Source organism: Lepeophtheirus salmonis, chromosome 12 (genome assembly GCF_016086655.4).
Source record: "Lepeophtheirus salmonis chromosome 12, UVic_Lsal_1.4, whole genome shotgun sequence".
NCBI classification, from domain to species: Eukaryota; Metazoa; Arthropoda; class Copepoda; order Siphonostomatoida; family Caligidae; genus Lepeophtheirus; species Lepeophtheirus salmonis.
This window is the reverse complement of record NC_052142.2, coordinates 1,068,443-1,096,354: the sequence shown is the minus strand read 5'-3', so window position 1 is coordinate 1,096,354 and position 27,912 is coordinate 1,068,443. Positions and strand designations below refer to the sequence as shown.

The window sequence follows — 27,912 nt, the reverse complement described above, 5'->3', positions numbered from 1 at the left end:
TTTCATCCTTTTTGTGGATATTAAAGTAAATAAAGACCTTGCAGAAAATAGAGGGGGGAAATTTTTATGTATGAATTTAACAAAATGGATAAGTTCGATTAATTTTGTTTAATCTATAATAACAAGTACCAACATAATTTGTTAATAACTAAAGATATATATTTTAAACATCGGCAAGTATTAACAAAATTAGACAAATGTTGCTGTTTATAAACGTCTGAGATCTTAAAGATACAATTTGAAAATAAACCAGAAAATAGAAGTTTCAGACACTAAGTTGGAATAAAGTAGGAATTATTTACAAACATATGTACAATTAACAATTCTAGAGAAATGTCCAAAATATGATATAATTTATAGGAAAACTAGAACGATCGACTTGGATTTTTTTTCTCTCCCAAAAAAACAATAAATTCCAAGATATTTCCAATAAAGTTGTCAGGCATCCTCTTCGTTACAACCTTCTTCTTCATCACCAACACGTTCCTTATAAAATATTTCTTCCGACTCTCTGTCACAAATTAGGAGAATTACAGATAGAAATAATAAAATTGCTGATGCCCATGAGGCACCATATGCAAAGCCAAATGACCAAACTCTGGGATCTCCTAAATTCAAAATAATTAAATTATGTAGAAAAATAATATTTATAAATTTAAAGATTCATTAATGTATAAAAAATTTAATATATGACTGGAGTGTTAAAAGGTTATATGTATATTATAGATGGTGTAATTAATAATATAGTTTTTGTTAAAATAGTAATTACTTTTTTCATCATAATAACATATAAATATTTTTTATGGAATTAAACAATTAATTTTGAAATGTCCACTGGTTCTGACAGCCTCACATTAAATTGTTGAATTATTATTTTTTTCAAAATTATCGTGTATAAGTAGAAATTGCACACATATATATAGTAGTGCAATCCTGTCTATAATGAGCATGTTAAAAAAAAAGAAACCAAATATTAACATTGTAGCCCTGACAATTTGGGAAAATGTTTTTGAAGAGAGAAGGAATAATGCTTATGATCTTTCATTAAATCAATTAGAATCAGCGTAGGAAGGAAATAAATAAGAACAATTACTAGAATTACTCCGATGTCTATCCCCAAATCTACTCTTAGTCCAACAAGGACTTACAATTATAACTCTGCGAAAAACTCTCAGGATTACGCTCCGTCTTTTCTGAATTCCAAAAAACGGGTCAGCTAAAAAATCATAGGATTTATATCATTGTATAAGACATCTATAAGAAATCTTAAAAATGAAGAAGGAACACTTTGCATTACCTTGATTCATTTGAACAAAATCAGTATCAACGAAAACTGATCGTATGAATCTTAAATAATATATGGAGGCATTAATTTTTGCAATATTATTAATTTGTTCCTACATTTTTGAACGCATTCTCACCCACATTATAAAAATCATTCTCTCCACCTATAAATTATGATTTTAATTTTGTAATATTTTTCACATTTTTAGAGGCCAAAATAATTTATAGTTATAAAGATTAACAAAGACCATAACTAAATTTTCAAATATAGTTTTCAGTTATATTTGGGAGTAAATGTTTTTATTTTTCATAGGGCAGATATTTTTTTTTTGTTAGAGAATATTTTTCGCTAACATAGTATGTATAAATGCGGTTTTTTTTTCATGAATAAAAAATAAACTCTGATATTTCTAAAAAATCAACAACTTCTATGTATTTTATTGTGAACTGTCGATTTTTTGCTCTCTAGCTTTTTCAACTTTGTTACTTTTTATTGGATCAAACAACCTTTTTCCAAAAAGAAAGAGAATATAAGGCCGAAAATCTTTTGGTAGTTAGCCAATTTTTCCAAATTATGAAATAGTTAGACAATAATCGTTAAGAAATGTTCAAAGCTTAACAAGAGCTAATTCAATTTCAATCAGTCAATATTTATAACAAGTGATGAAGATTCTATGTACAATTGGCATTACGGTGCATCAAACGTCCTTATGTTGTTTTATTTTCTTGTCTATTTCCCAAAATGTGAGACTTCGTAAAAAAACATATGTGAAAAAAAAAAATCAGCATAATCGGAAGTTGTCCTGGGTGCCCACCGAGTCTTTGAAGTTTTCAAACTAAGCTGCAGTATACTAAAAATTCCGTATTTCACTTTTCCCTGACATTACCTTGCATATTGTTTTTTATATAATTCTTGTAAAAAATACGTTGATATAAATGACCATTGATACATCTCTGTTGCGACTGGTTTGGATATCAGTCATGCTCAACAGGCTGCACTCTTAAACCAATGGTATTGCAAGTCATCAGTTGTAAATATATGTTTCGATGTAACAGCTTCCAATACTAGATATATTACAGCTGCTTCAATTTCTATTCAAATTAAACTGGAGAACTCTTGGGTTCAGAATGTTGTCATCATGTTGGGGAGATGATTTTAAGTAATGTATTTTAATGTCTTGAAATTGAATCCTCAATACCACCTGAAATCTCCGTATTTAAAAGGCTCCAAAAGAATTGGAAACTTCTTTGTTGTGAGGAGCATAGAAAATTGTCAAAAGTTGACATGGAAAAATACAATGCCAATGACAAAAAATAATTTTATCTTACAAAATGTGTCTAGGATTAATTACAAACTGTAACCTAATATTGTAAGGATTATTATAAGGAAATGGCACAACTAAGCAATGTTGTTCTCACTAGCATAGTGACAACAAAAGAAGAGCTTCATAAACCAGGAGAAATGCATAAAGCCAGATGGATGTCTAAAATTATCTGTCAAAAAGTTTTGTCTACATGCAGAGCAAATTTCTTGAAACTGAGGTGTAGAGAAGCAATTATCATCAATAAAACTCAAGTATCTTGAAGTTTTTGTATCTTAGGTTTCATGTGGTTGGTGGTTCACAATACAATCAGCGTGTTTTGCTCCTTGGTCGGATTTTGTCTGTACAAGACTCTGCTGAAATACAAAAAAAGTCAATGCTGCAGTTTCAACAACTGTTTTGAAAGCTTTTAATAGACATTTACGGTACTTAACGCCAGAAATGGTTGTTTTTTGCATTCTTTGGCAATAAACTACCAATTTTAGAAGATTAGGCCCTTGCAGATGCTTTAATAGCTATTAATACAAAAAGTTGCCGTGCGCTCCAATTCACCAATATGGGTCTGGCCATTGAAGACCTTTATTACAAAAATAACATCAAAGCAACAAAAACTCGATTTTCTACCAAAATACCCATGTTTTGAAACACGTTATATTGCACAATCACATGACCAGCAGCTTCTTGATATTGACTAAATCAAGGTCCAATTTGTCACAAAACAACTACATGTTCTAAAACCATAGGTGTTTGACTAATTTATTCATTTGTAGAACTTAAAAATGCTGAAGAGATATTTTTATTTCTGTCAAATTAGAGATATCTTTACAAAAATGAGTATATCTAAAAAACCATAGCATATTTTGGCTTTGAAACTTGATATTTCTCCAATTTTGGCAGTGAAACTGTCGTCAAATCTCAAACTATGTCCTCTATTAATTTGTCTGATTTGTTTTTTACAAATTAGTCCATTAAATTTGTATAATACATATGATTTTTTGTTATAATAGCGGTAAATAGTTTAATAATTTAGTTACATACCCATAGTTATACTAAAAAAATATAAAGAGCTATCCTATTTTGTAAAAATATGTCTTCTTTCTCTAAAGTTTATATTTTTCATTCATTTTAAGCCATAATTATTAAAATCTGAACTTTCTATGAAAGAAAAAGCGCCCGTCTGAATTTAAAAAAAGAAAACATTTAAAAACGCTTTAACATTAATCTTACTAAAAATTTAAAAAAAACAGGTTATCCTCTAGTCAAGCATACTAAAATGAATAGAGTTTTTTAAAATATTAACTCTATGTATACTAAAAAAAAGATAACGCAAATGAATATGGTAATTGTAACAATTTGAAAAATATTCTGGGGGAGAAAAGCTAAGATCGCATTAAGTTTTATTATATCATCTACAATCAGCTGTTAGAGGAAGGAAATAAACACAAATCCTACTCCTTACCTAGCCAGAACATAGGCAGAAATTACCTCGATGTTCATCTTTATTTCTACCCCGATTCCAAAATGATTTACACTTATAAATCTCCAGAAAATCCTAAGTTTTACTCTCCATCATTCGAACTAATGATTACTGTATACATAGATGTTTCTTCCTCAAGAATTAAAGAATAATGATAGCAGCTTTGAAAAATAAAAATAAAAACCTGTTCAGGTTGCAACTACAAAAAAAAAAAGTATTTGTTCTATGTAATATTGTATACAGCTACAAAAAAAAATATGGAACGATAACTTTTTTTGGTATATACTTATTTTGACTGAAGCCAAAACCAATTGTCTCATTTTTATAGTAAATGCAATCAAATTGAAATTTTCCCAGCTCATATCTTACCCATTTGAAAAAGGATAATTTTTAAAACAGAAATTTAACGATTAAACAATTATCATTTAAATGACATGGATTATGTGATAAATATTTTAATTGAATCCAATCTTATAATGACCACATATATTATGTACAATATACACTTTAACATTGAAGATAAAATGGAGGTAATTCACAATTCAATCTAACTTATGGAGAAAAAAAATGATGTTGAAGAAGGTTTTGAAACAATTTTCCTTTTTTAGTATAATAAAATTGGATGTTGTTTTCAGATAGAGTTGAACCAATTAGGTAAAAGTAGGAATGGACAAAACGAAAAGGAAAAAAACAGTTTTGATTCTAGAAAAATTATATTTCATTTTTTTTTCTTATTTAATAGATAGTCGTGACGTGTATATATCTCTCTTTTTAATGAATTCCCTCTTACTTGGTGTATTTCTTTTTAAATGAATAAAAACATAAATGTTTAAATATATTTATACGATATTTTCCCCTCACTTATGCTAAATTATGAAGGTTTTTCTATTTATAGCAGTAATACATTTTCTCCCCCCTAAATCCTATATCAGGCACATAATGTTGAAAAGAGTCTTAATTCAGTAGTATTATAAGTTTTGCTCCCACCTTCAAGTTGCACTCTATGAAATACGTATCCGTGAGTATTAATAAAGGTGGTTCACCCCTTTTATCATTTGTATCTGTGCAATAATGTAATTTTATGAACTTCTGATATGATAATCTTCAAACCTCAATAATTCTCCCTTTTAATGTAAAGAGGATCTGTGATTAAAATGTGTCTTGTTTGTAAGAGAAAAAACAATAACTTAAATTTTGGATGCACATAATTACGAACGTGGCATTTTTTCTCCCGAAAACAAAGAAAGTTGAGAACCTCTTCATTTTAAACAGAACAATTTTGAGGTTTGAGGATTTTAATATGCAAAGTTATTTTAATTAAATGGTATCCTCCAAAATCATTACAGATGGCAAGAAATGACATCTATTAATCTGATGGAATAAAAGACAGGTGATTTTCTCCATATAATTCTTTGCAAAGTTGCCTAGTACATGGAGTACATTGCTACTGCATCGTTGGAATAATATGTACCAAATATCAACATTTGATTTCATAGTAAGATTAAGAAAATATTTCAATTAATCCATAGCATAAAGCTTTCCATTGTACATTCACTCTTAAAAGTAATATTTCCCCTCTTTCTTGTTGAGCTTTTTTTTTTGTAAAATATAAGGTTAATAGAAATACAAAATTAGTGCATCATGTAATTGGGCTTGCTAGAATTTTCAATTTGATATAACTTGTCGACTCCTAGCAAAACAGACAGATTTTGATGTTACATAGTATTACTATAACAGTAACAGTCAAGGAAAGCGATACATACCTACTCTTGGTAACAGTTATACTCTATGACGTCACTATTAAAAAACATGGTGGAAATCGAACATAAGTTGAAGAGGCGTTAAAACTAAAAGCTCCTACTTTTAACTTGAAGTGTTTGTCTCATTGAAAGAGATTATGAATTATGATGAAACTTCAGCGACTCAAAGGACGTAGTTACTAGTAACTACGTAATTTGATTTGTTGTAGCTTAAGTAAATATCGTTATGGACATGTCTCAGAACTGGAAAGTTTTATTACGACCGAACTGCAATCTTTTTTTAGACCGATCCAATACTTATTAGAACTAAAAAATCCATCTGTAAACTACAAAAGAAATGTTTTTGTTAAAAATGTCTATTTTTGTGATTATTTATAGAAAAGCAAAAATTAAGTGACCTTCTTAACCCGATCGTCAATATTCTGTTACATAAAAGGTAGTTTCATTTCAGGATAATCTCCTAAATCTCTATATTTCAATCACCAATTAAGTTTTGACTTAATAATAAGATTAAAAAGTATCTCAATTAATTAATTAGAATAAAGCTTACCATCCTACAATGGTAGTGCTTAACATTGTACATTCACTTTAAAAGGGATATTTCCTTATTGAAGTTAATTATTGTAAAATATACGATACATCAGGTGCCTTTGCTTGCGTTTATCCCCCCTTCCCCCTTTACCCAAAAAAAAAAATCATGAATTTTTGCTTTATAGAATAAATAATTACCTCTATATATTTATTAAAAATAATTGGGAAAAAATAATTTTTTCAAGGTTTCCTTTACTGATAAAGATCATTTGATCAAACTCAGAGACAAAAGAAAAACTTTAATCCAACTCCCCTCAAAAAAAAAAAAAAAATTGCGGACGCCCCTGAACTTGTTTACATATATATATATATTAGGTTAAGTAAATGATGTCTTTAGTGAACTATGTCTCACAATATATGCAATGCTTAAAGAACTCAAAGCATGCTTAAAGGTAAGAGTAAGCTTAAAAAAGAAATGTACAGTTTTGTATTTGGTGAAGTCAGTTGTGTCCAAAGAAAAAAAATCTATAAATTCCTCAGTATCACTACGACTAAGGTATAAAGGAGCAGGCGACCAGCAAAAATTGTATTGCTTATGGACCTGAAACAGTATGAAATGCAAAATCAAGGTGGTGGTTCCGGCAATTCTATTATGGTAATATGCACGTCGAAGAGGACGCTGGCTCTGGTAGGCCAATCCTTGACAATGTCGATAAAATTATAGAAGTCGTCGAAATTTGAAATTTTAAAAATGAAATGGTCTTCAAAATAGACAAAATTTATCCAACATAGCGGTGCATATCACATCTAAATCAGTTAATCCTAACTATGTTAATTTTATTGTCAAAATAAAGCGAAGAAACACACATAACGTTTTACTTCTCCTTATATGATTATATATATATTAATACCAGAAGTATCCTCGTCATCGGGAATTCCATCGTTATCGTCATCGTTATCTTCTGAATCAATAATTCCATCATTATCATCATCTTGATCTTCTAAATCAGGTATTCCATCTTTGTCTGTATCTAAACTACCTTGTCTGTCTTTTTTTATCTCTAATTCCTCTTCTTCGTCTGGCACCCCATCATTATCATCATCCCTATCAAGGATATCAGGTTCACCATCACCGTCTGAATCCTCTTCAAGCACATCAGGAATATTATCATTATCATCATCCTTGTCAACCGAATCAGGGATTCCATCATTATCATCATCGCTATCTTCTGAATCTAATTGTCCATCACCGTCATCATCATCATCAATATCATTGGGAATGCCATCTCCATCCAGATCTATATTTTTTTCCTCAAGAGAATCTGGTATACCATCATTATCGTCATCCATATCAAGTGTGTCAAGAATGCCATCATTATCGTCATCGTCGTCTATCGTATCTGGTTTTCCATCATTATCATCGTCAAGATCTAGATGATCCGGGATTCCATCGTTATCGAAATCTAAATCTCCGATATGTTTTTCAAATGTAACTATTTTTCCACCATCCAACGGTTTAACTAAGATTTTGATAAAAATAATCAGTTGAATTGTAATATAAAAGTTTACCTGTTGGTATTTCTTTTGAAAGGGAGACTGGATAAATGATGAGAGCTAACAACAAAGCCAGAACTGAAAGAAAAAAAGAAGATTTTAATTTTTAATATACAAATATGTCTCAGTCGCTCAGTAAACGAAACAAATATAGTGTTTCATTTCATCACTAAATCTCAATCTCATTGTTTACAAGATACGAATAAAGATAAACAAACAAATTCATCGATTTAACGTTATCTGTAGATATTTAAGCAATTAGTCCATTTATTTGCTTTTGAAAAATTTAGAATGAGAACATTGTAACAGTTTGGTGCCAGTATTGCCCAATTTAAATGGACTCCAGGATAGTTCCCAATTATGGTAACTAACTTATTTCCATTCTTTTTAATATTTCTTAAATTACTTTCTCGTGACAAGCTTTCCTCATTAACACGTAGTAATTGTGCCTCCAACATTTTTATAAGTTGGAAATAAGAATTGTTAAAGTTTTTTTTCATACTAACATAGGCTTACCCGGCGTTTCTCAGACCAAAGAGGGAGCAAAAATCACATTGGCAATATTAAATTTTGTTTCTCCTTAATATTTAGAAACTTTTATTTAAATATTTGTTTTATTATGAATTTTTTAAAAAAATAGCGTTAAAATAGTGTAAACTTCAGCTAACATATCCACATATATGAATGAAAAAGTTTTGTTTAGATGAGAAGTCCTTTTTTTTATTTTTGTCAAAAAATTGCAGAAATAAAACTTGGGAAGATAATTAGAAAATACTTTTTTGTACTAATTTTGCAAAAAAAAAATGATAGGAAATAACATTTATTGGAATTGTAAAGTGGAACACAAACCTACTAAAAAAATTAGTACTTGCAAAAACAAAAAAGTAATGGAGAACAATGATTTCGAAATTATAACTCCCATTAACTGGCTCATATTTGCAAACATTGCAAAAATTATCTCATAAAAGGTTCTAAAATTGAAAATACTTTTTTGTTATGTTATAGTCTTAAATATTATGTACAAAATTTACAGTTTTGTGGTATTAATTGACGTTTGATGAAAAACAGAGAAAAATAAAAATCGAAAAATATTCAGAAAAGGACAGATATTTCAAATAAAAATCATTTTTTATTGTAAAAATTTATATCCAAACGAATCTTTATATATATATTTACAAAAAATTTTATATAAGAATCCAATATTTTATTGGAAATCTATTTTTTTGTACGGGAAAAAAAAATGCAATTTTCAAACTATGAAATTGTCTATTGGTTTGGGCACGTATAAAGGACACACACAGAAACAAAGTCTATTAAATATACATATTATACATACACAAAATTATAAGCCATTTTGATTTTGCGGAAATAAATTTATTTATTTTATAAAACAATATCATTCTTGACTGGGCCTTGAGTCTATCTTTTAAGACTTGCGATTCAACTCGATTTCCCCATGAAAGACGAGATACTTAAATTGGACTCCGTAGCTAAGTCTCACTACGTAACATGGACTCCAAAGCTAGAGTATTGTTAACTCAAGAAAAGCCTTAAGATAATTGAGATTATATTATAGTTATGGACTTGAAATGAGCTTGAATTAAATATAAGTACTTGATAAAAATATTCAAGGACTTGGAAATGAATTGAAATTTCACTTGGACTTGTAGTGTAAGGAGTTTTTCCATACTCCAATCAATGTTGTGTCGTAAGATGCAGGAATGAAACTGACACTTCAAAATTTCCACCTCTCCGCCATAAAAAGGAATCTAAAATCTTCTATCATCCTTGCCTTGAGAGGGAAATCGTTGGAGGCTGTGGATTAAGGATATCTGTAAAATTGATTATACCTCTTCTAAAATTCAAGTGTAGACAATGACATATTTGAATAAGGATTTTGAGGAAGACCTATCGAATAAAAAATCCTGCTGTTCTATAAGTCATGGCCTATTAAAAGAAGCAAACGAAAGAAAATATGGTTATATCAATTTTTATACAAGAAACACACACATTAATCTTAGAAAAATTGAAAAAATACGAATGGGGAATCTTCTAAGACAAGATGCAGTGAATAATTGTAGTTATAAAATAAAGAAATATAGGTGTTTTACTCCTCCAATCAACTCAACAGTTTATCAGATATCCCATTCAGGATAATTTTAGAATAAGAGCTTACTTTTTTCCGTATTAAAATCAAAGGAAACTTCCAGTACTAAAGGTTGAGTATAATGTGAGCTGATATAATGTTAATATTGTTGATGCAATTCATAAAATCAAAGCTTACTCGAAAGTTATTGTATTATAAGTATATGAAGCAAAAGACTATTATGTGGAACTAAAAGAGATGATTACGAGAATTGAGAAACTAATTTTCTCTAATGCTCTTATTTTAAAATATTAAAATACGAAATTTTGCTCTTGTCACTATCATTAAGGAAAGAAAAAAACTAATATGGTAACGGGTCTATAAATTATAATACACTTTTTGAATAAAAACTGTCTATAATTTTTTTTTCTTTTCATGAAAATTTTTACAGTCTATGGGCTGTTATCGAACTAAATTTTTTTTGTGTTTACATAAAAAAATCAATAGTTATTATTTTATAAAAATAAACAGAAATTTTTGATAAACCATTTTTGGAGGCATTCAAACAGACTGTACCACGAAAAGCACTAAAGTTAGGAATAGTTTTTAGTTTGACCTTTAAATGATCAAAACTCAATTTAAAAAATAAAAAACATGTTCATAATTTTTTTTTAAATTGGTTAATGTATTTGAAAATTGTATACTTTAGATATTTGGCAACTAAGTATGTATTTTTATAATTAAGCCTGTAAGGATACATTTAATTGGTTTGATTAAAAAATGAATGCCGAAATATATTTATAATAGGAGAAAAAAATTATGTATGAAAATTGTGATAATAGCAACAAAATAAAAAGATGATGAAGACATCCGAATTGAAAGATAAATATAGTAATCTAATCAAGAAGGGCAGCAAGAATAAAAGTACTTTATTACTTAACATTTACCGTTGCCCGAAGGGGCTACGTGGCAAAGCCCAGGTAACAAGGTAAGGTTTTGGAGGTAAATTCTAGATCTGATACCGTTATGAGTTTTTTTGGACAGAACTAATTCGGTCCTTTAAAAAAAATTGGTTTAGATCGGTCTCATAGAAAAATTATGTTTACATCGGTCCAAAGGTAAAATTCGGTAAATATTGTTGCAAAAAAAAACATCGGTAAAAACTTGTGCAAAGAAAAAAATCGGTCTAATTTAAATTAGCCAAGCCAAGAATAAGGCTGCCACTTACAGGCCCTAGTTGGTGGAGCCCAGCTAATATAGTAATACTTAAACTGGAAACAGTAAAAGTCCTCATGATACATTAATTGAAATGGATTATGAGGTACAAACATGAATTGGATTGACATTACATAAATATGAAAATGTAAAACATGTGCTGCAAGATTATATAAAAATTGCATTTACATCTTCAATCTTCATATTGTACTATTGATTAAAGTTATGGTTTGAGATGATAGAATATCAAGTGACTCTGCAATAGAAATGAGAATCACTAGAACAGATAATTTTAGTTATCGATTTACTAAGTATTTAATGGTTTAGTAGAGCTCACTGGACCACTATTGGAAAAATTTAACAATGTTTGCTGTGCAGTTCCACTCTATATCGTCGTAACAGATATCCTCAAGGAAAGGGATGCATACTTTGCTTCAGAAGCAATAAAAAATTTCATCAGAGAGTGAATGCTTATTAAACACTCAGAAGTAAATTAGCTAGCTATAAATTCTTTAGTACAAACTAAAGCATTAAAATAAAGTAATAACAAGTAAATAAAAGAACACAATTCTGTTTCTGGATTACATGACAAATCAATTATTATTTTCTTACGTATTTTGGCAGACAATGACTTAATTGCACTAGCCCTCCTCCAAGTTATCCAACGTAGTCGCTAAATAAAGCACTGGATGAATCAACTTTACGTTATACATTTTGGCACGCGTCTGCAAATTCAGTCTTCTGCACTCATCTAGCCTAAGGCTTATAAACTTTTCTAAAAAGTTTTAATTTGAACAAACTCTATATATGTTTTCCAATGAATTTCAAAAACCTTAAATATATACTGAACCGAGGATTTATGAACTTCTTAATCTTTCTTGGAATCCCAATGCCCCGCTAGGAGGATTGGAGTTTCCTTTTTATTGATTTCCAAACCTGATATTTTCTCATACTTAGCGAAGAACGAACGTAAATATCAATCTTCGTCCTCAATCGTGATTCTGAGTTCCCTTTTACAGGCATTGTTATATCATCGGTATATATGACTTAAAGATATTTGTACTTTCCAAAATTAATTCCAAGCCCAGAGTATTTGTGCCTTTTATTCTGAGCAAATGTATCCATCGCCGTAATAAAAATAAGGGGAGCTATCGGACATCCCTATATGAAAGTTCCGTTTATTTTAAAGAAATTTCTTTCTAAATCAATTGCAATAATTGCACCAAACCTAATATTCAAAGCTAATGATTCTATCAAATATTGTATGTTACGTGGTATATCCAAATCTTTCTGTTTTTCAAGTAGCCTTTCTAATGGCCTCCTATCCTTTTGTTGTGAATTGGCTCTATTTCCTTGACAATAATACCCGAACAGACGCAATGCAATTCGTTTAACAAGGATATGGGTCTCCAACTGACATCAACAAATCCAATATTTCTCGAATAGATATGCCAATTACAAAAAAAAAGGGTATAATTTCTCCTCCAAAAGTTTAGAAGAATAAACCTTCAATCCAATCGTTACCTGAGGCTTTATTAACCTTGAAAACTTTTGTAATATGTTCATTTATATTAGTAGTTATAAAAACTGCAGTTTATTTTTTATATTTTCTTATCAGAATTTTCACACCTCCTTATACAAATAAGGATTAGAAACAATCGTAGTAGGCATTTAGGATGTCTGTTGTTTTAATTTGATAAACCTTAGATGATTCCCAAAGAAGAAGAATATAATTTTAATTTTGGCACAAAACATAAATAAAGATAAATATACACATTTTTTATAAATCTTTTATGGATCATGTTAAAAAGTATTTTCTAGAAGAAAGTGCTCCACAAAACTTAACTAGATACTCCCTTTTTACGTCCAAAGATTAAAAGTTAAAATTTCATTTGAACAAACACTAAAAAAAAGATTTTTATTATAAAACAAATGACGAATTCTGGATTTCTTTTATGAATGAGTGTCCACTACTGGCTAAAACAAATCTATATTTTCTTATACCATTTTGCTCAGCTTATTTATGTGAGAAGACTTTTGTTGTTGTTAACTTATATCCAAAATAAATATAAATCGGGCTTAAATAGAAGAATGATCTTCGAATTGCTGTGTCCAAAATTAAACCTAGAATAGACCTGCTTTCCTCAATATACAGTGCAATCTGCCAAATTAAAAACTTGATTCGTTTATAAAACTATATGCACATCCTTACAAATGTAATGTTATTTGATTAGGATTCTAAATTTTGACTTTCTTTACCGCAAAAAAGATAGTATTGAAATTATTCCAAATAGTACATATATAACACATTTTATATTTACAATATATTCGATTATTTATCTTCGTATTTCAAATTTTTTCTTATATTTCTCACTATATGTAGAATTAAAATCTTCATTTCCAACAATATTTTCAAATAACTTATATTATAAGCTTTCATAGGGTAGATATGGCCCTTGAATAATGTACTTGTATAAAATGCACTCCCAAATTTTATATTCATCTCTTAATGGGGGTATATTGGTGATACATTGTCTAGCCACATATTTTAACTGTCAAACTCAAAAAAGTTTGGAAATCACTCTTCTAGGGAACAGTTTCCTCGAAAGATGTGACCCCCATAATATGTAGTAAGTTAAGTTGCCAGATAAGTTTATTTAGTATGTCCTAGTTTAGTTATTTTACATCCTCCTTGTCCTGATCCACATTCAAGTCGGCAATTAGTAGTTGAAACATGGGAGAAAAAAAGTTTTTTAAATAAATTATCTTATTGTAAATTAAACATAAATACTAAAGACAAAATGCCTTTTTATCTGAATAACAGCAATATAATTTAATACTCGATAAATAAATAAATGATACAAAAATAAGGAAAATGTGTTTCCCAATAGAAACCCTAGAAGCCCATAGTAAAAAGCAATTATATAATATATTTTTTCTTCTCCCCCCTCTTCAAAGAGGATCACAAACAAGAAAATCTTTTACTAATTTTTCTCAGAGATAGAGAAGAATACAAAACAAACAATGCTTCTTGGATGGACACAATTTGTCAACAATGTGATTTAAAAAGTATATGTTATGTCTGTAGTGGTGCGCCTCCACCCGAGAAGAAGTCCATGATATTAATTAATTTGGACATGCAGCTTCGGATTCCGAGTGGAATACTTCAACTTCAAATGGGTTTGGTCTTTGAAGTCTTTCGAAAAAAAAGTAATGATTTTAGAGTATAACTATGATTCAGTGCCATATTTTGACATGAAAGATCTATATAGATGAAAATCAAAGTAAAAACAAATTTATACTGTAGTGTGATTGTACATATTATTATTTAAGAATTCATAGTACCTTGTGCGTATTACAAACGAATAAATGAATACAGACTCATTCTTATATGTACTATCAAAGTAACAAGACACATTATATATCATAATCTTGAAGAATTATTTAGGGCTACGTATTTGTAATTATAAGTATCAAACATGGCACAGTCGGATCTCTTGAAATATATCCATTGTTTTTAAGAAGATTAAAATACTGTCTGATTTCGAAAAAAGATTAGATATTTTAGAAAATGAAGGTGACGCAAAGAATATGTGGATTAAACATTAATATATACTTTTTGATGCATTGTTGCCACGAAGAATTACAAATTGAGACAAGAATATATCAAGGCAGGGGGAGATTTAACAAGAAAGCCTTAGAAGAAAATTAATAAATTTTACGAAGCAAGAGGAATTAATAAAAGGGATGTGAAATCACAAGGTATTCAAGACGCTATTAATGCTGTTAGACGAGGAAGAACATTTGAAAATAAGTCAGTGATCTAAAAAGGTTAAATTAATAGATTTGGTGATTTAAAAGGAGATCGACGATATACCAACAACCGAAAAAATACAAGTAGTGCATCTATGTCAAAAGGTTGTACTCATTTTGGAGTGTTAGAACACAGACTTGAGTATTGCTATTATAGTTTTAATGTTATTTGTTCGAATTGCAACAAAAAGGGGCATATTATGAAAGTATGTCGTATACCTAGAAGGGACAAGAAGATTAGTTCAGCTTTTATTGTGATAAATTAAACCTATGACAGGTCCTCCAATGAAAATTGTACTCGATTGGAGTGCTAAAGAATATACACCGTTGAAGATGACTATTGTGAAACAGTTCCCTCTTTATGAAGGAGATCAATCAGAAGTATTAACTAAAATACAAAACTTACTCATCATTGAGCCAGAACAAGGTGTTACGGAATGGTGTTCAATGATGGTTCCAAAACCAAATGGTAGAGGAATGAGACTTGAACTGATTTTAGACGTTTAAACCGATATTTCAGGAATCCAATTCATCCTTTTCCATCTGTTAAAGATATTATTCAATCAGTTCCTTATGAAAGTAAAGTATTCTATACATTAGACTGTAAAATGAGTTATTTTCAGATATCTTTGTACGATGAAAGTAGAGTTTTAACAAGATTTAACGCACCTTGAGGACCATTTCGATATTGTCGATATTCAATGGTTTTTTGTAGTTCTAACAAGGAATTTTGCTCAAGGAAAAATGCAGTTTTATAAGGAATCAAGAATGTAAGGAAAATTGTGGATGATATTTTGATATTAGGCGAAAATGAAGATGAAGTTTTACAAAAGGTGGAAGAAATACTCAAACGTCGTGAGAAGAACAAAATTACTTATCAAAGGATGAAATTCAATATGGATCAAAAGTAAAATTTACAAGTATGATCATACCTGGCGAAGGTATCAAACCAGATACCGAAAAAAATGATGGAATTCGGAAGTTCCCAGACCCAAGAAATCTTATTAAATTAAGATCATTTATTGGACTAGACAATTTCATTCATACGATACAAAAGTTACAGTAACATTAAGAGAACTATTAAAGAAGCATTTTGAATATCAATCGTAAAAAGAACAACAAAAAGCTTTCGGTGAATTAAAAAGAATTATGAGCTCAGCATCAGTTTTTGCTCCTTTTGATTTAAAAAAATATTATAAAGTTGGTTACTGACACGAGTAAACTTAATGGTATTGGTCTTGCTCTCATTCAACTTGATAAAAGGAGTGAATGTGACATAAAATATTTAATTTAATGTGGTTTTCGAACAATATCTCCACCCAAAAAAAACAATATTCAGCTATGGAACTTGAATGTTTAGCAATTGACTGGAGTATGGAAAAATGTTAGTACTATTAAAAAGGTGCTAATATTTATGTCAAAACAGATCATAAACCATTGTAATGGATATTCAAACGAGTTGATACATTAAATCCACGATTTATAAGATTTTTAAAGGGCACACCACCTTCTAACATCAAAATTAAATAGGTTTAAGGAAAAAAGATATTCTTGCAGATGCATAATCACAATTTTCTAGGTCAGATCGACCTCAAAAGAAAATTCCTAGTCTGATCCTAAACTAAAAGAACTTGATAAATTTGCAAGTGAAGATATAAATTATCAAGGAATCATAATAGCGATTTTGGAAGGATAATAAATTAATTATATATCGAAGACTTATCCATTACGTTCTTACGAGTTAATTGTAATAATATTTCAATGAAAAACAAACTACTAATCATGAATGGAGAAAAATTTTAAATCAAGTAGTTCTGTTAGTTTATTTTGAAGAAATAACATATATATCTCATCCCGGTATGGTTAGAGACCAAAAGTTAGCCTGAGATACTTGATCGATACTTTTTGCCTTGTATGAACAATTCAATTAAGACAATTATTAAATCATGTAAAAAATGTATAGAAATTCATCCCGGTCAACCAAAACCGACAGAACATAATAAAACGATCGCAAGTCAACCTATGGAACAAGTATCCCTCGACTTATTTCACCAGGATTTTTTATTGATGGTCTATAGATTTACTTGGATTGCACCATTGAAAAATACTACGACAACAAAGGTAACTAATATTCTACTTAATTGATTTTATGACTTGGGGTTCCCAAAACATGTAAGAAGTGATGGTGGTCCTGAATTTAAAAGTAAATAATTTAAAAAGTTATCTAATTTTAACGACATTATCAACGAAATTTAATCAGCCTATTACGCTGAGTCAAATAGAAATGCTGAATCATCAGTTAAAAATATGAAATATTTAATGGAAAAAGTATATTATCATGTAAACAAGACGTTATTAATTCGTTTTAATCCCCTTACAATTAAATTATAAATAAAAAAGGAAAAACTCAGAAGGGGAACCGAGAAGATCACACTTATAATCACTTATTTGTAAACAAATCTAAATGAAAAAGACTAAACAACCATAAAATAATTTAAAATTAAGAGACAAGAGACGGAGCTCCTTGACCACTTGATATTTATATTCACCCGCTAGGACTAATTTTATTTATAGTCATTTAATAAATTGTACCTTTTATTACGGGAGGGCGGAAATTTTTTAGACATCTGTATATTTTTTTAATTTCACAATGAATCATTGATGTCCACTCCTTCCATGGTAAGCATCTTTTAAATTGGCAGAATCAAAATAAATACTCAAAATTTCCCAAAGCTAATCTCCCTTCCTAATTGTGCATTTATGTAGAAAAATCACGTGAAACAGGAATACATGTTTTAGTGTAGACTGCGTTCTTTCTTTTTTGAATTTAGACCACTTTGTAATATTATGAAAAAAAATGATAAATTAAAGCTTTCTATAAAATTTGAACAACAATTAAGTGGAAAGATTTCTTTAAATTTTCGAAAAAGGTATTTAATTAACTCTATTAACTCTAAATTATATTATAAGGACTGATTTTTAACAACGAGGGTGTAGCAAAAGCTTTATATATATATGTATATAGGTATATAAAAGAAAGATAATATAATATTTTGAGACGGTCATTCATATCATTACTAGTCAAATTAGGAGGGAGATTTGTAATGCTGGATATAATTGGTTTATTTTACATCATTTTAGATATATTATGTTGACAAGTATCAGTACCGGGATAAGTATGAAATTAAATTATATCTTAATCGTAAGAATAAAAATAATTTTATCCATTTTTTCCTCAGTAGTGGGTGTAGTTAATCAGTATGTGTAAATAAGGAAAAAGATGCATTGTTTTACAGGATTTTCATAAAATTATTGCTAGAGACAAACCAAAAGGACTAAATGGGGGAAAAATTTAAAATTAATCATCTGTGTCATAGTTTGTTTCCTGTATTTATAAGAACATAATTACTCGTAATTATATGTCATAATTTATTATAAATTTAAGGTTAAGCTCGGCTAACTTAAAGGAAACATACATAGTATCCAATATTATCACGAATTTATGCGTTTTATTCTTGTTAATCCAACTTAAAAATCTTCCTAAGTAAAAAATATAGATAGCGAAGTTATTTACGTTCCTTTCACCTTTGACTCTTATATAATAAAGTATACATATATTCAGGATTGTGAACAGAACACAAAATTGAACAGCGTTACATGGACCGTGGGTTCAATGAACAGAAAGCTGAAGGGAATGGATATTTTTTTAACGCTGAACGTTGAATGCTAAAAATTAGATTTTAGCATTCCGTTCCATTAGTACTTACAAAAGTTCAAGAAATCAAAGTATATATTTTTTTCTTTTTTAAATATGATTTAAAGAGCTGATAATGTAAAGATGAAAGCTTCGGAGATTTATTTTGAAAGCAGTAGCACAGAAGGTTGAGCAGGCACTCCTTGAAGGCTCCAATCGATCAGGAAAGTTACTAGTACTCTGCCTGAACTAGAATCAATGAGCTTTACTAGTACTATAGTTCTTAATCATAGAGACAAGGCTTATTAATTGGCCAGAATGTAGAAAAATTATCCTCGAAAATTTTTTAAGTGGTACTGGCATTGTGCCTCGGGGTAGAGTCCTGCTGGAACACATAGTTTCCCTCTGGATAGTTGGACTTTATCCACTGTATGGCCATCTCTTTGAGAACGTCTTGGTACTTTTTGGCCGACTTTCAGGTCTTTCATGAACCAATACGTTGTCATTCCCTTCTCGTCTGAAGATTATAGTGGAGGTTGTGAACTTAGTCTGATTAACTGATGAAGCTTCATCCATCATGTAGGTGAGGAAGCGGTTGTTCCTGGAGTGTCCCAACTAGTCCATAGTCCAGTTTTTCTTGTGTTGTGGTGGTGCTGGTGAGTGAATCTAATCTGCTATAATTTGCGTTTTGGGCTCGATCTCGACAATAAATGAACCGATTTTAGTGAGTTGTATCTCCTTTGAACACAAATATTCTCTGGATGAATGTTTAAAAAAAGTTTGATACCTAGTTCTCAAATTAGGCCTCCCTGACAAAATCAAAGGGAAGCTGCGATTGGCTGTGGTACAGAGTATATGGTTCTATTTTATGATTGTAACGCAGAATGGAAATAATAACTGAAGGCTGAACGAGAGAAAATAATTGACCAGAACACCCAAATAGCTCAACACTTACAAGCCTCCATATACTTTCTATGTCTTTTAAAGCCATACTCACCCACACAATCCTTTACTGCCTCAAGATTTATGTCTTCAAAAATGTTTTTGGCTCTCATCTATTCTGTGACACAGCCACTTACACTGTGTCTCTAGAGACTTTGCTCAATTTTCTTCAAAATACTTTCATATAAGATTGCTGACATGCTGTATTCCAAATATGATGTCATACCAAACAACCGTGGATATACTTAAGTAGAACAACTCCACCTCCTCAGAGAAAACTCGAGCCGATGATTTATTGCAGGGCCTTTGATCTTGTCTCACATCTTAATAAAAACCTCTCACATTGTAGCTTCTTGGTACCTTACGGGATTGATGGTCTTGATCTTGCTCTCCCACTTTGTTTATGTCAACAATTTATATACTTAAAATAATGTATACATGGTTCTTCAGTCAGATAGTTTTTCAAACCAAATCCCTTCGCACCATTACACAAACCTAACTTAATCTATGTGTCGCATATGTCAGGAACAAGGCTCGGGGATTTTCTAAGAACCTGATTTGAACTCCCTTATTTTTGCCTGTAATTGTTGTTATGTTATATATATATATATGTATATATTGTACAACTTAGTTTGCTTAGTGAACTGTCTCCTGTGTCTCTTCACTTTATTTTCTCACATACATTTTTGTTTTGTTGTCCAAAAAGCACCAATTTTTCCAACACAGTAACATGACAAATTATTGAAAACTGTTTTAGAGGCATATGCCCCTCAAGATCTCAGAGCCAACCCCATGTGTCATGAAAAAAATATCAACTGGCCAACTGCCCCTTTTATTATTGTCTAAGAGCGCCACTGATGGAATTTTAGAAGATAAAGATGAAACATTCGCAGATGATAATATACTTTGTACTCATGTACAGCAAATCAAATCAACGAATCTATAGTTCCAACTCCAAGAGTGATTTTGTCCTTCTAAAATTTACCTGGTCTGCTTATAAATATGAAGAAAACAAATATTAACACAAATATGAATCTTTTTATTTAAACAAGGACAAGTGAACGTCTTTTAAAATTTCCCATCTCTACTTATCATCTCTAGAGATGATCATTTCCGGAATCCTAGTGATCGTAAAAACAAGGCTTGATGATATTTTATAAAAATGTGATAACTCTGAAGACAACATAATACGATGGTAGAGATCTTATGAGTCAGTAACCTACAAAGATATTTTCTACTCTAGAACGCAAAAAAAACTTGAGATCCTATTTTTTTTGTAATCAACACAAAGTGCTGGTATAGAATATGTTTTTGTCTAAACTGCCGTATTTTTGTATTTATTGGAATCAAGCATATATTATTTATTTATTTCTCTTATGAGACTGCCTATTGTCACTTGTGTTTTTTTAAATTCTCATGGTTTAATATATTATTTTTGACATCATTCAGAGGGAGATTTCCTTATATACCACGAATCCTTTCAAACAGTAATTATAGGAAGGAAAAGAAAACATCTCCCACTCTTTATCTATCAAGGACATATGCAACAATTACCCAGTTGTCAAAAAAACAGTTTTACTTTGAGTCAAACGGAGACTTACAATTATAACTCCTAACAAATCCTCAGTGTTACTCTCCGTCCTTCATGAGCACAAATACTAATAGCTAAAGTTTATACTTGGGTGTTTTCTTCTCAATAATGAAAGAATAATGATAACAGCTTGAACAAAATTTATAAAAACGCCTGTTAAGATTGCCAACAACTAAAAAAATATAAGGTAAATCATGCTTAGGATTAACAACTCTAACAGTTCGTCCCACTTAAAACTCAATTATTAAAAAAAGAGTATCATAATTTTATTAATACTTCATTTTAAATTATAAATGCGTACAGTATTCATTAAAAAAAAAAGAGTATTTTTTACTAAAAGTAGTTTGTTTACATATCCAAGATTAGCAGTGTCGTCTAGCGGCTAAGAGATTTATAAAAAATACATAATCTGAGGTGTTTTTGTTTATTTGTAAATATTTTACATATTAATTGTTACTACAGCTAAGCACTGTGACTGAACCTTGTTGATAATATTTACTTTTTTATTTTTTCAAGCCCCATTACTATAATATTTCCATGTTTTTGTGGTAGCTTATATAATATATAGTACATATAGTAAAAAAAACCTTTTTCTTACTTACGTGCAATAATTAAGGAATAAATGGCAACACGATAATATTTATATTTTTTGTTTGGATCAGTACTTCTCAATCCCAAACCAGTTAGAAGAGTACCAAAAAAGTCTGTGAAAACAACAATTATAATTAATGCAGCGACACCACGCAAGTATCCAGCATCATGGGCTTTCTGACAACCCAGAACCTCATCTCCCCCAAAAGGTAATGGAGTAAGAGCACCCTTGTCTACACATTGTTGAAATAAACCTTCATGCCAACCTTCAGAAACAACCCAATCTGTTGTAGAGCAGGCTGCAATCATAAGGAAGGTTGTGATGAAGGTGCAAACAAAAGCAATGACCTAAAATTAGATATTGGAAATGAAATGATTATATTTGTTAATTATTTTTTAATACATAACTCATAATTCATACTGGATTAAATTCAGGCACATATTACTAATAATAAAAGCCCAAATCATATCAATATTATGCATAAACAAACATATTTATGTAGGCAAACCAAACAGAGATTAATCGCTCTATATTAGAAATTCATTCAAATAAATATTTCTGATAATCGATACAGTTCGGTAGGAATATTTAGTGAGTATTATAAGAAGCTTTATCAGATAAGGGCACACTTTATATTCTTCTTTAATCAACCATGGGAAGTAGATATTCTTAAATATAATTGGTAATCAAATCTATCAATTAACCCCACAATAATCTTTCGAGTAGACTTTCAAAGCGGTAAAATATATATTATTTTTATACTTTACATACCCCATGGGTTGGAGTTAAAGGAAAAGTTACTCAAATATATAAAAATGTAATAATTACAAAGACAAATATTTTTGAAGGGACACTGGATGTCTCTTGTAAATTTATTCGACTACAAAAGTCGATAGTAGAGTATAAATAATTGAGATTTTGTTAAATAATGATAACTTTTTACTTTAATGAATATGAGAAAAAATTACATTTATCTTCTCTCTTGGGATCTTTTGTGCAAAACTAAACTGAACTCCATGCATACTAAATCTCTGAATTAGGAATGAAAAAACCCAGTCGTATATATTCATTTAGGCTAAATTACTACTTTTTCAGATCCTACCTAAACAAAACAAGTCAACAAAATTTTACTTCATCAAAATTGTATGGAATTAACAAATTAAAATAACTGAAGATACAAAATTTATTGATTGATTGAAAGAAAAAAAATGAACACTTTCACTGAATTTTAACCATTTTTGAAAAAAGAAAGCGTTATTAATCACTCAATAAATTCTTGAAGTAAAATTTTTACGAACATTTGGTGATCTTTTATGAAATATACTAAAATTACAATTTCTATAAAGTAAGGCAATTTTGTTATCATATAAAGCTTTTTTTATTGGAATCATCAAATAATTTATGATGTTCTATTGAATAAACTTTTCCTCCAACTCCTATTGTGGAAATAATTTGTTTTCTTAGATTTTAAATTGACAAAGTTTCCTACATATATTGTATTATTGGGGGGAAATGTATATTTGATAATAACATTGGTCTGATTATTTAAAAACATATATATTCTTCATTGCAAAACAAGATAACATAATTATTCTTAGTAGTGTCTTAATAGATATGTAAGCAAATCTGTTAGTTAGCAAAGTCATCTTCCTAAACTCGAGGGAGGGGGGCGGGAGGGGAGAAAGAACACATATTCAATAATGTGTACAATGGATGTTTAAAAAATGAAACCAAAAAGCACTATGAAAATTTGACAATTTGAAGAATGTTTTCGAGAAAAGAAATAATAATGCTCATGACCTTTCATTGGATCAGCTACAATCAGCTGTGAGAAGGGAGGAAGGAGAAAAGGATATAAAGAAAGACATTGGCTAGAATTACTCCTATGTCGATGCCCAGTTGTTATCTTAGGGATTACACTCTGTCTTTTATGAGTAAACACGAATATTCAATCAGGTTTTGAATATAATTGAATCTATTTAGGAAAGCAAGTTTACTTCTCATCATTAAAATAATCATAAAAACTGCTAATGGAAATATAATTCATTCTTCAGATTACCAGCTCCAAAAAAACGGCCCAGCTAAAAAATGACATCACTGCACATATTACTGAAGCATATTCTTTCCCTTTAACCGGATTTCATTTGCCTCCAAGATACTAAAAGGATAGCGTTTTCTAACTGTAACTCAAAATGTTCTCTTTGCTTTCACAAAAAATTATATCATATTTTTACTAGATCAGATTCAAACTGACGAGTTTTAACTATGTTTCAAAGAAAATTATAATTATATACTTTCCCAAAGAGTATTCTGTGAAGAGTTATAGCCACAAAATTCGTATTTTAAATAAAGTTTTTGGTAGAGTAACAGACAAAGTAGAAATATGTCTCAGTGCCCTACAAAACCTTCCCAATTGTCGGTATCGTTTGTCGTTGAGTCTTTGGGTCGATTTTAGGTGAAGTATCGGGCAAACAGGCAGAGCAGAACTATGTGTTGTTTTACTTATTAAAAACTAATGGCCTCAATGAAAAATCCTTTTATTTCTTAAAAGTTATTTTATATCACAAAACCTCTTCTTCTTTTTTCTTTTTTTTTGTATAGGTTAATTTTTGAGGTTTGAAGGTTATAAATTTATAATTCTTAGAAATAAATGGTCCTTTCGAAACACATCGTAACATGAACTCGTCCAATACATGTGACAATTTACATAAAATATAGAAAATCAATTTATAAATAATTAACTTACTTATTATAGAACAAACATGCAAAATAGTATGAAGCCATGAATAGATAAAAAATATTTTAATTATTAATTAAGAGGTGTTGTGATTATTACTTACTTTGTGTAAATTATATTTCCTCTTTCTCTCCTTTAAAATAATCCAAGACCAACTGTAATAAGGATTACTACTTTTGCTTAGGTAAGAAAGCACGCTTGCAATTGTTATCTGGTTTGTTACATTCTATAAACGACTTTTCATTGGCAATATATAATACTCATACAACTGATACTCGTACCAAGAATATTTTTCTTTCTTTCCTTAAGCACAACTTTTCTCAACAAAAGTTACAAACGTAAATAATTTGTGAAGGGAAAATGAGCGCCGTAATTTTGTAAAAATTAAGTCCTCCTCTATATTAATTATCTGGGTTTTTAAACGATACATGTTTAAAGGTTTTTTCATACGTTTAAAAAAATGCTCAATATTCTTTCTTTAATTATAATGTAACTATTTTCTCAAATCCTCGATCACAAACAATACCACTTACAAAAAGTGAAAAAATATATAAAAGTGACAATACATTTGAAATTTACGTTGAAAGGTATAGACAAAACACTTGGGGAAAAAAGAAAATACACACGTTTTTGTTTGTCGGATAGAAAATTCCACAAAAAAAGGAACTCATAAACACGTTTGGAACTTTTGTGCTTTCAAAAAATAATTATCATGGCATTTTCAATCAACCATACGAGAAACTTTTTAAATTATAAAAACTTATCATTTAAAAAAAAGAATTGGGTTTGAATATGCAAAGTTCTTTGTAACAAACTGTAGTAGAGTTGTAAAATTAAACCAAGTTGGTATGGTAAGCAATGGATTCTTATTATTATAAATTTATTTATTTTGGGTCGGGGCTTGGTTTTTGGAATTATGCTAAATAATATTTTTTTGAAAAAAATATCAAAATTCAATAGTTATTAACAAAATATTTCAAAAATCCACAACTGTTGACAAAAAATTACAAAAATTACATTTTAAATATAAGGTTTTATTTTGATAAATTTACCTAAAATCTGATGCTATTCAAAAAAAAATTAAACTTTTTTGACAAAAATACCTAAAATCTACAGCTATTCAGAAAACAGCTAAATTTTTTGAAACAATTTTTAGAAATTATATTTCTAAAATTTAAAATTAAATTTCGAATATTAAATATTTTACTATGCTCCTTAAATGACCTTTTTTTAAGATACGAAATCTTAAAAAAAAAAATTTTACCACTATTTCAAATCTTTTTCATCCTGACCAAAAACAATTTCTAGTAAAAAGAAAACAATCCTTAATTTGGGGGTAGATACAGCCCCTACACCCCCCTGTGGACGCTTCTGAATGCAATTAATGCAAATACATATGGCCTATAATTATAGGGGGATCCCTTTCCCCGTCTTCCTATAACTCGAATGTCCACGTATGCATCGGAAGGTCAAAAGAACAATAGATTTGTGAATTTCCATTTAGACTCTTGCCCTTTTTTCAATGTCATATTTCTTACTCGTTCACTTACAATATGTTCTATTTTATAAACAAGAAGTTTTGTGATTATGTAAGTTATTTCATTTTATAAAAAATTCCTTCTTGTGGTGTTTCCATCCATATAAAAATTAACTTTTCTGATGGCAAAACAATTTTTTTTTCCGAATAAATATTGTTGATGTACGATCACGATACGATATGAGGTACTCAAATTTGTACAATGGCAATAGTTAGACTAAAATAATCCATTATTTATGAATCAGTCTTTTTTTCACATTTCAGACTTTAAAAAAAACAACATTTTAACAGTCCTAATTAGTTAGTAATAACTACGTCATTTCAGCTGTTGTAGATTCCATAAAAGACCAATTAGGACCGGTCCTAGGGCTGAAAGTTTCTATTAAGACTGAACTAATAGGACTGTAGTTTTTTTTTTTTTTAGACCGATCTAATTTTAAGTATTATAGAACGGAAGTCTTATTAGGAGGGAGGGGATTATTGAGAAATAATCGTAGGTAGGATTTTATGGTATTAGACAGAATAGATATTTGCATTATCTTAGTCCATTCAAATATTTAAATGAATTTGTAGAGGAAGGGAGAGCTAATAAAATATTTCCAAATTAATAAATACACACTTGTCTTTACCTTGGTTTATCAGATTTCATTTTTATGTATCTCGGGGAAAAATATCCAAAATTCGAAATAAGAAAATACTTTATTTAACGATCAATAAAAAATTAAAAAAAATAGAAAGTTTCAATACTCTTATATATAATCGAGGGGTGTCCGCAGGATTATGATTATATGAATGTTTGTTGTTGTTTTTTTGTTTTTTGGGAGAAAGGGCTTAGTTTTTTGAATTTTTTATAAAAAAATTCAAAAGTGAACATTTTTCCAAAACAGCATAATTTGATGGAATGAGCTCCTTTTTTTTAGAAAATAAATCCTCAAAAAAAACAAAAACTCTCATGTTTTCTTTAATTTTTTAAATTCTCCAGCAATAGTTTTTTGAAAATCCTTGATGTTGAGAGGGTGCTACAGTCCCTCCATCCCCTTGTGGTTGCCCCTGTAGTTATTTCATAAATTTTGTATTATAAATATTTCCAATTAATCAACATTGAAAAAATAAAAAAACGCTTGATGTCAGTTTTGCTAATTAAAATTTCTATAACATGCCTTTAATTTCATCAAAATGATTCAACTCACATAATTACATTCATATATTTTAAAAATAATATATAATTTATCATTGATCCAAAAATAATAATATACGTATAAATAGCAACGAACATAAATAATGAATTCAATTATTACCTTCATAGGCCGTGTGACAGTAATGGTCTCAATGGTAATTGTACCAACCATTTTTGAGTCTTGCAACTAAAATATATTCAATGCAAATAAATAATTTAAATAATAATAACAAAAAGGCTCATAGGTGAATTAGTTTTTTCAGAGATTACAAAAGTAAAGACTAGTAAGACAGGTTCATGATAATGTGAATAGCTTAATTATTGTCATATATTCATGAATTTAAACAATAAATTTTAAGAAAAATTATAAGTAAGATAAAAGATAAATTAATAATTTAATAGCAACTGAATGACATTATTTATAATTTTTTATAACTACAAAACTATTACTTACTATTAAAAAAAAAAAAAATTAATAATAATAAAATGTTATAAATTGAAACAATATTCAACTTTTCTTGAATTCATGCAAGGAGTCACTAAAAAAATTGTAGAAAGTAAAATAAGAATATGTGATAAGCTTTCATTAACCTATGTAAG

General features: G+C 29.4%; 1 protein-coding gene and 1 long non-coding RNA gene across 2 annotated transcripts; both read right to left on the bottom strand.

The window, feature by feature from the left end:
• Positions 1-137: 137 nt before the first annotated feature.
• On the bottom strand, positions 138-27,912 carry LOC121127152 (uncharacterized). Its single transcript, XM_040722504.2, has 6 exons — positions 27,767-27,912; positions 27,434-27,499; positions 21,872-22,208; positions 7,944-8,006; positions 7,286-7,894; positions 138-608 (listed from the first exon to the last, which is right to left on the bottom strand). The coding sequence occupies exons 2-6, from the start codon at positions 27,482-27,484 to the stop codon at positions 439-441; spliced, it is 1,230 nt and encodes a 409-aa protein (XP_040578438.1). The 5' UTR covers positions 27,485-27,499; positions 27,767-27,912; the 3' UTR covers positions 138-438.
• LOC121127153 (uncharacterized) lies at positions 8,733-21,865 on the bottom strand. The gene is made up of 2 exons (XR_011783065.1): positions 9,543-21,865; positions 8,733-9,477 (listed from the first exon to the last, which is right to left on the bottom strand). It is a non-coding gene; the product is annotated as an uncharacterized lncRNA (long non-coding RNA).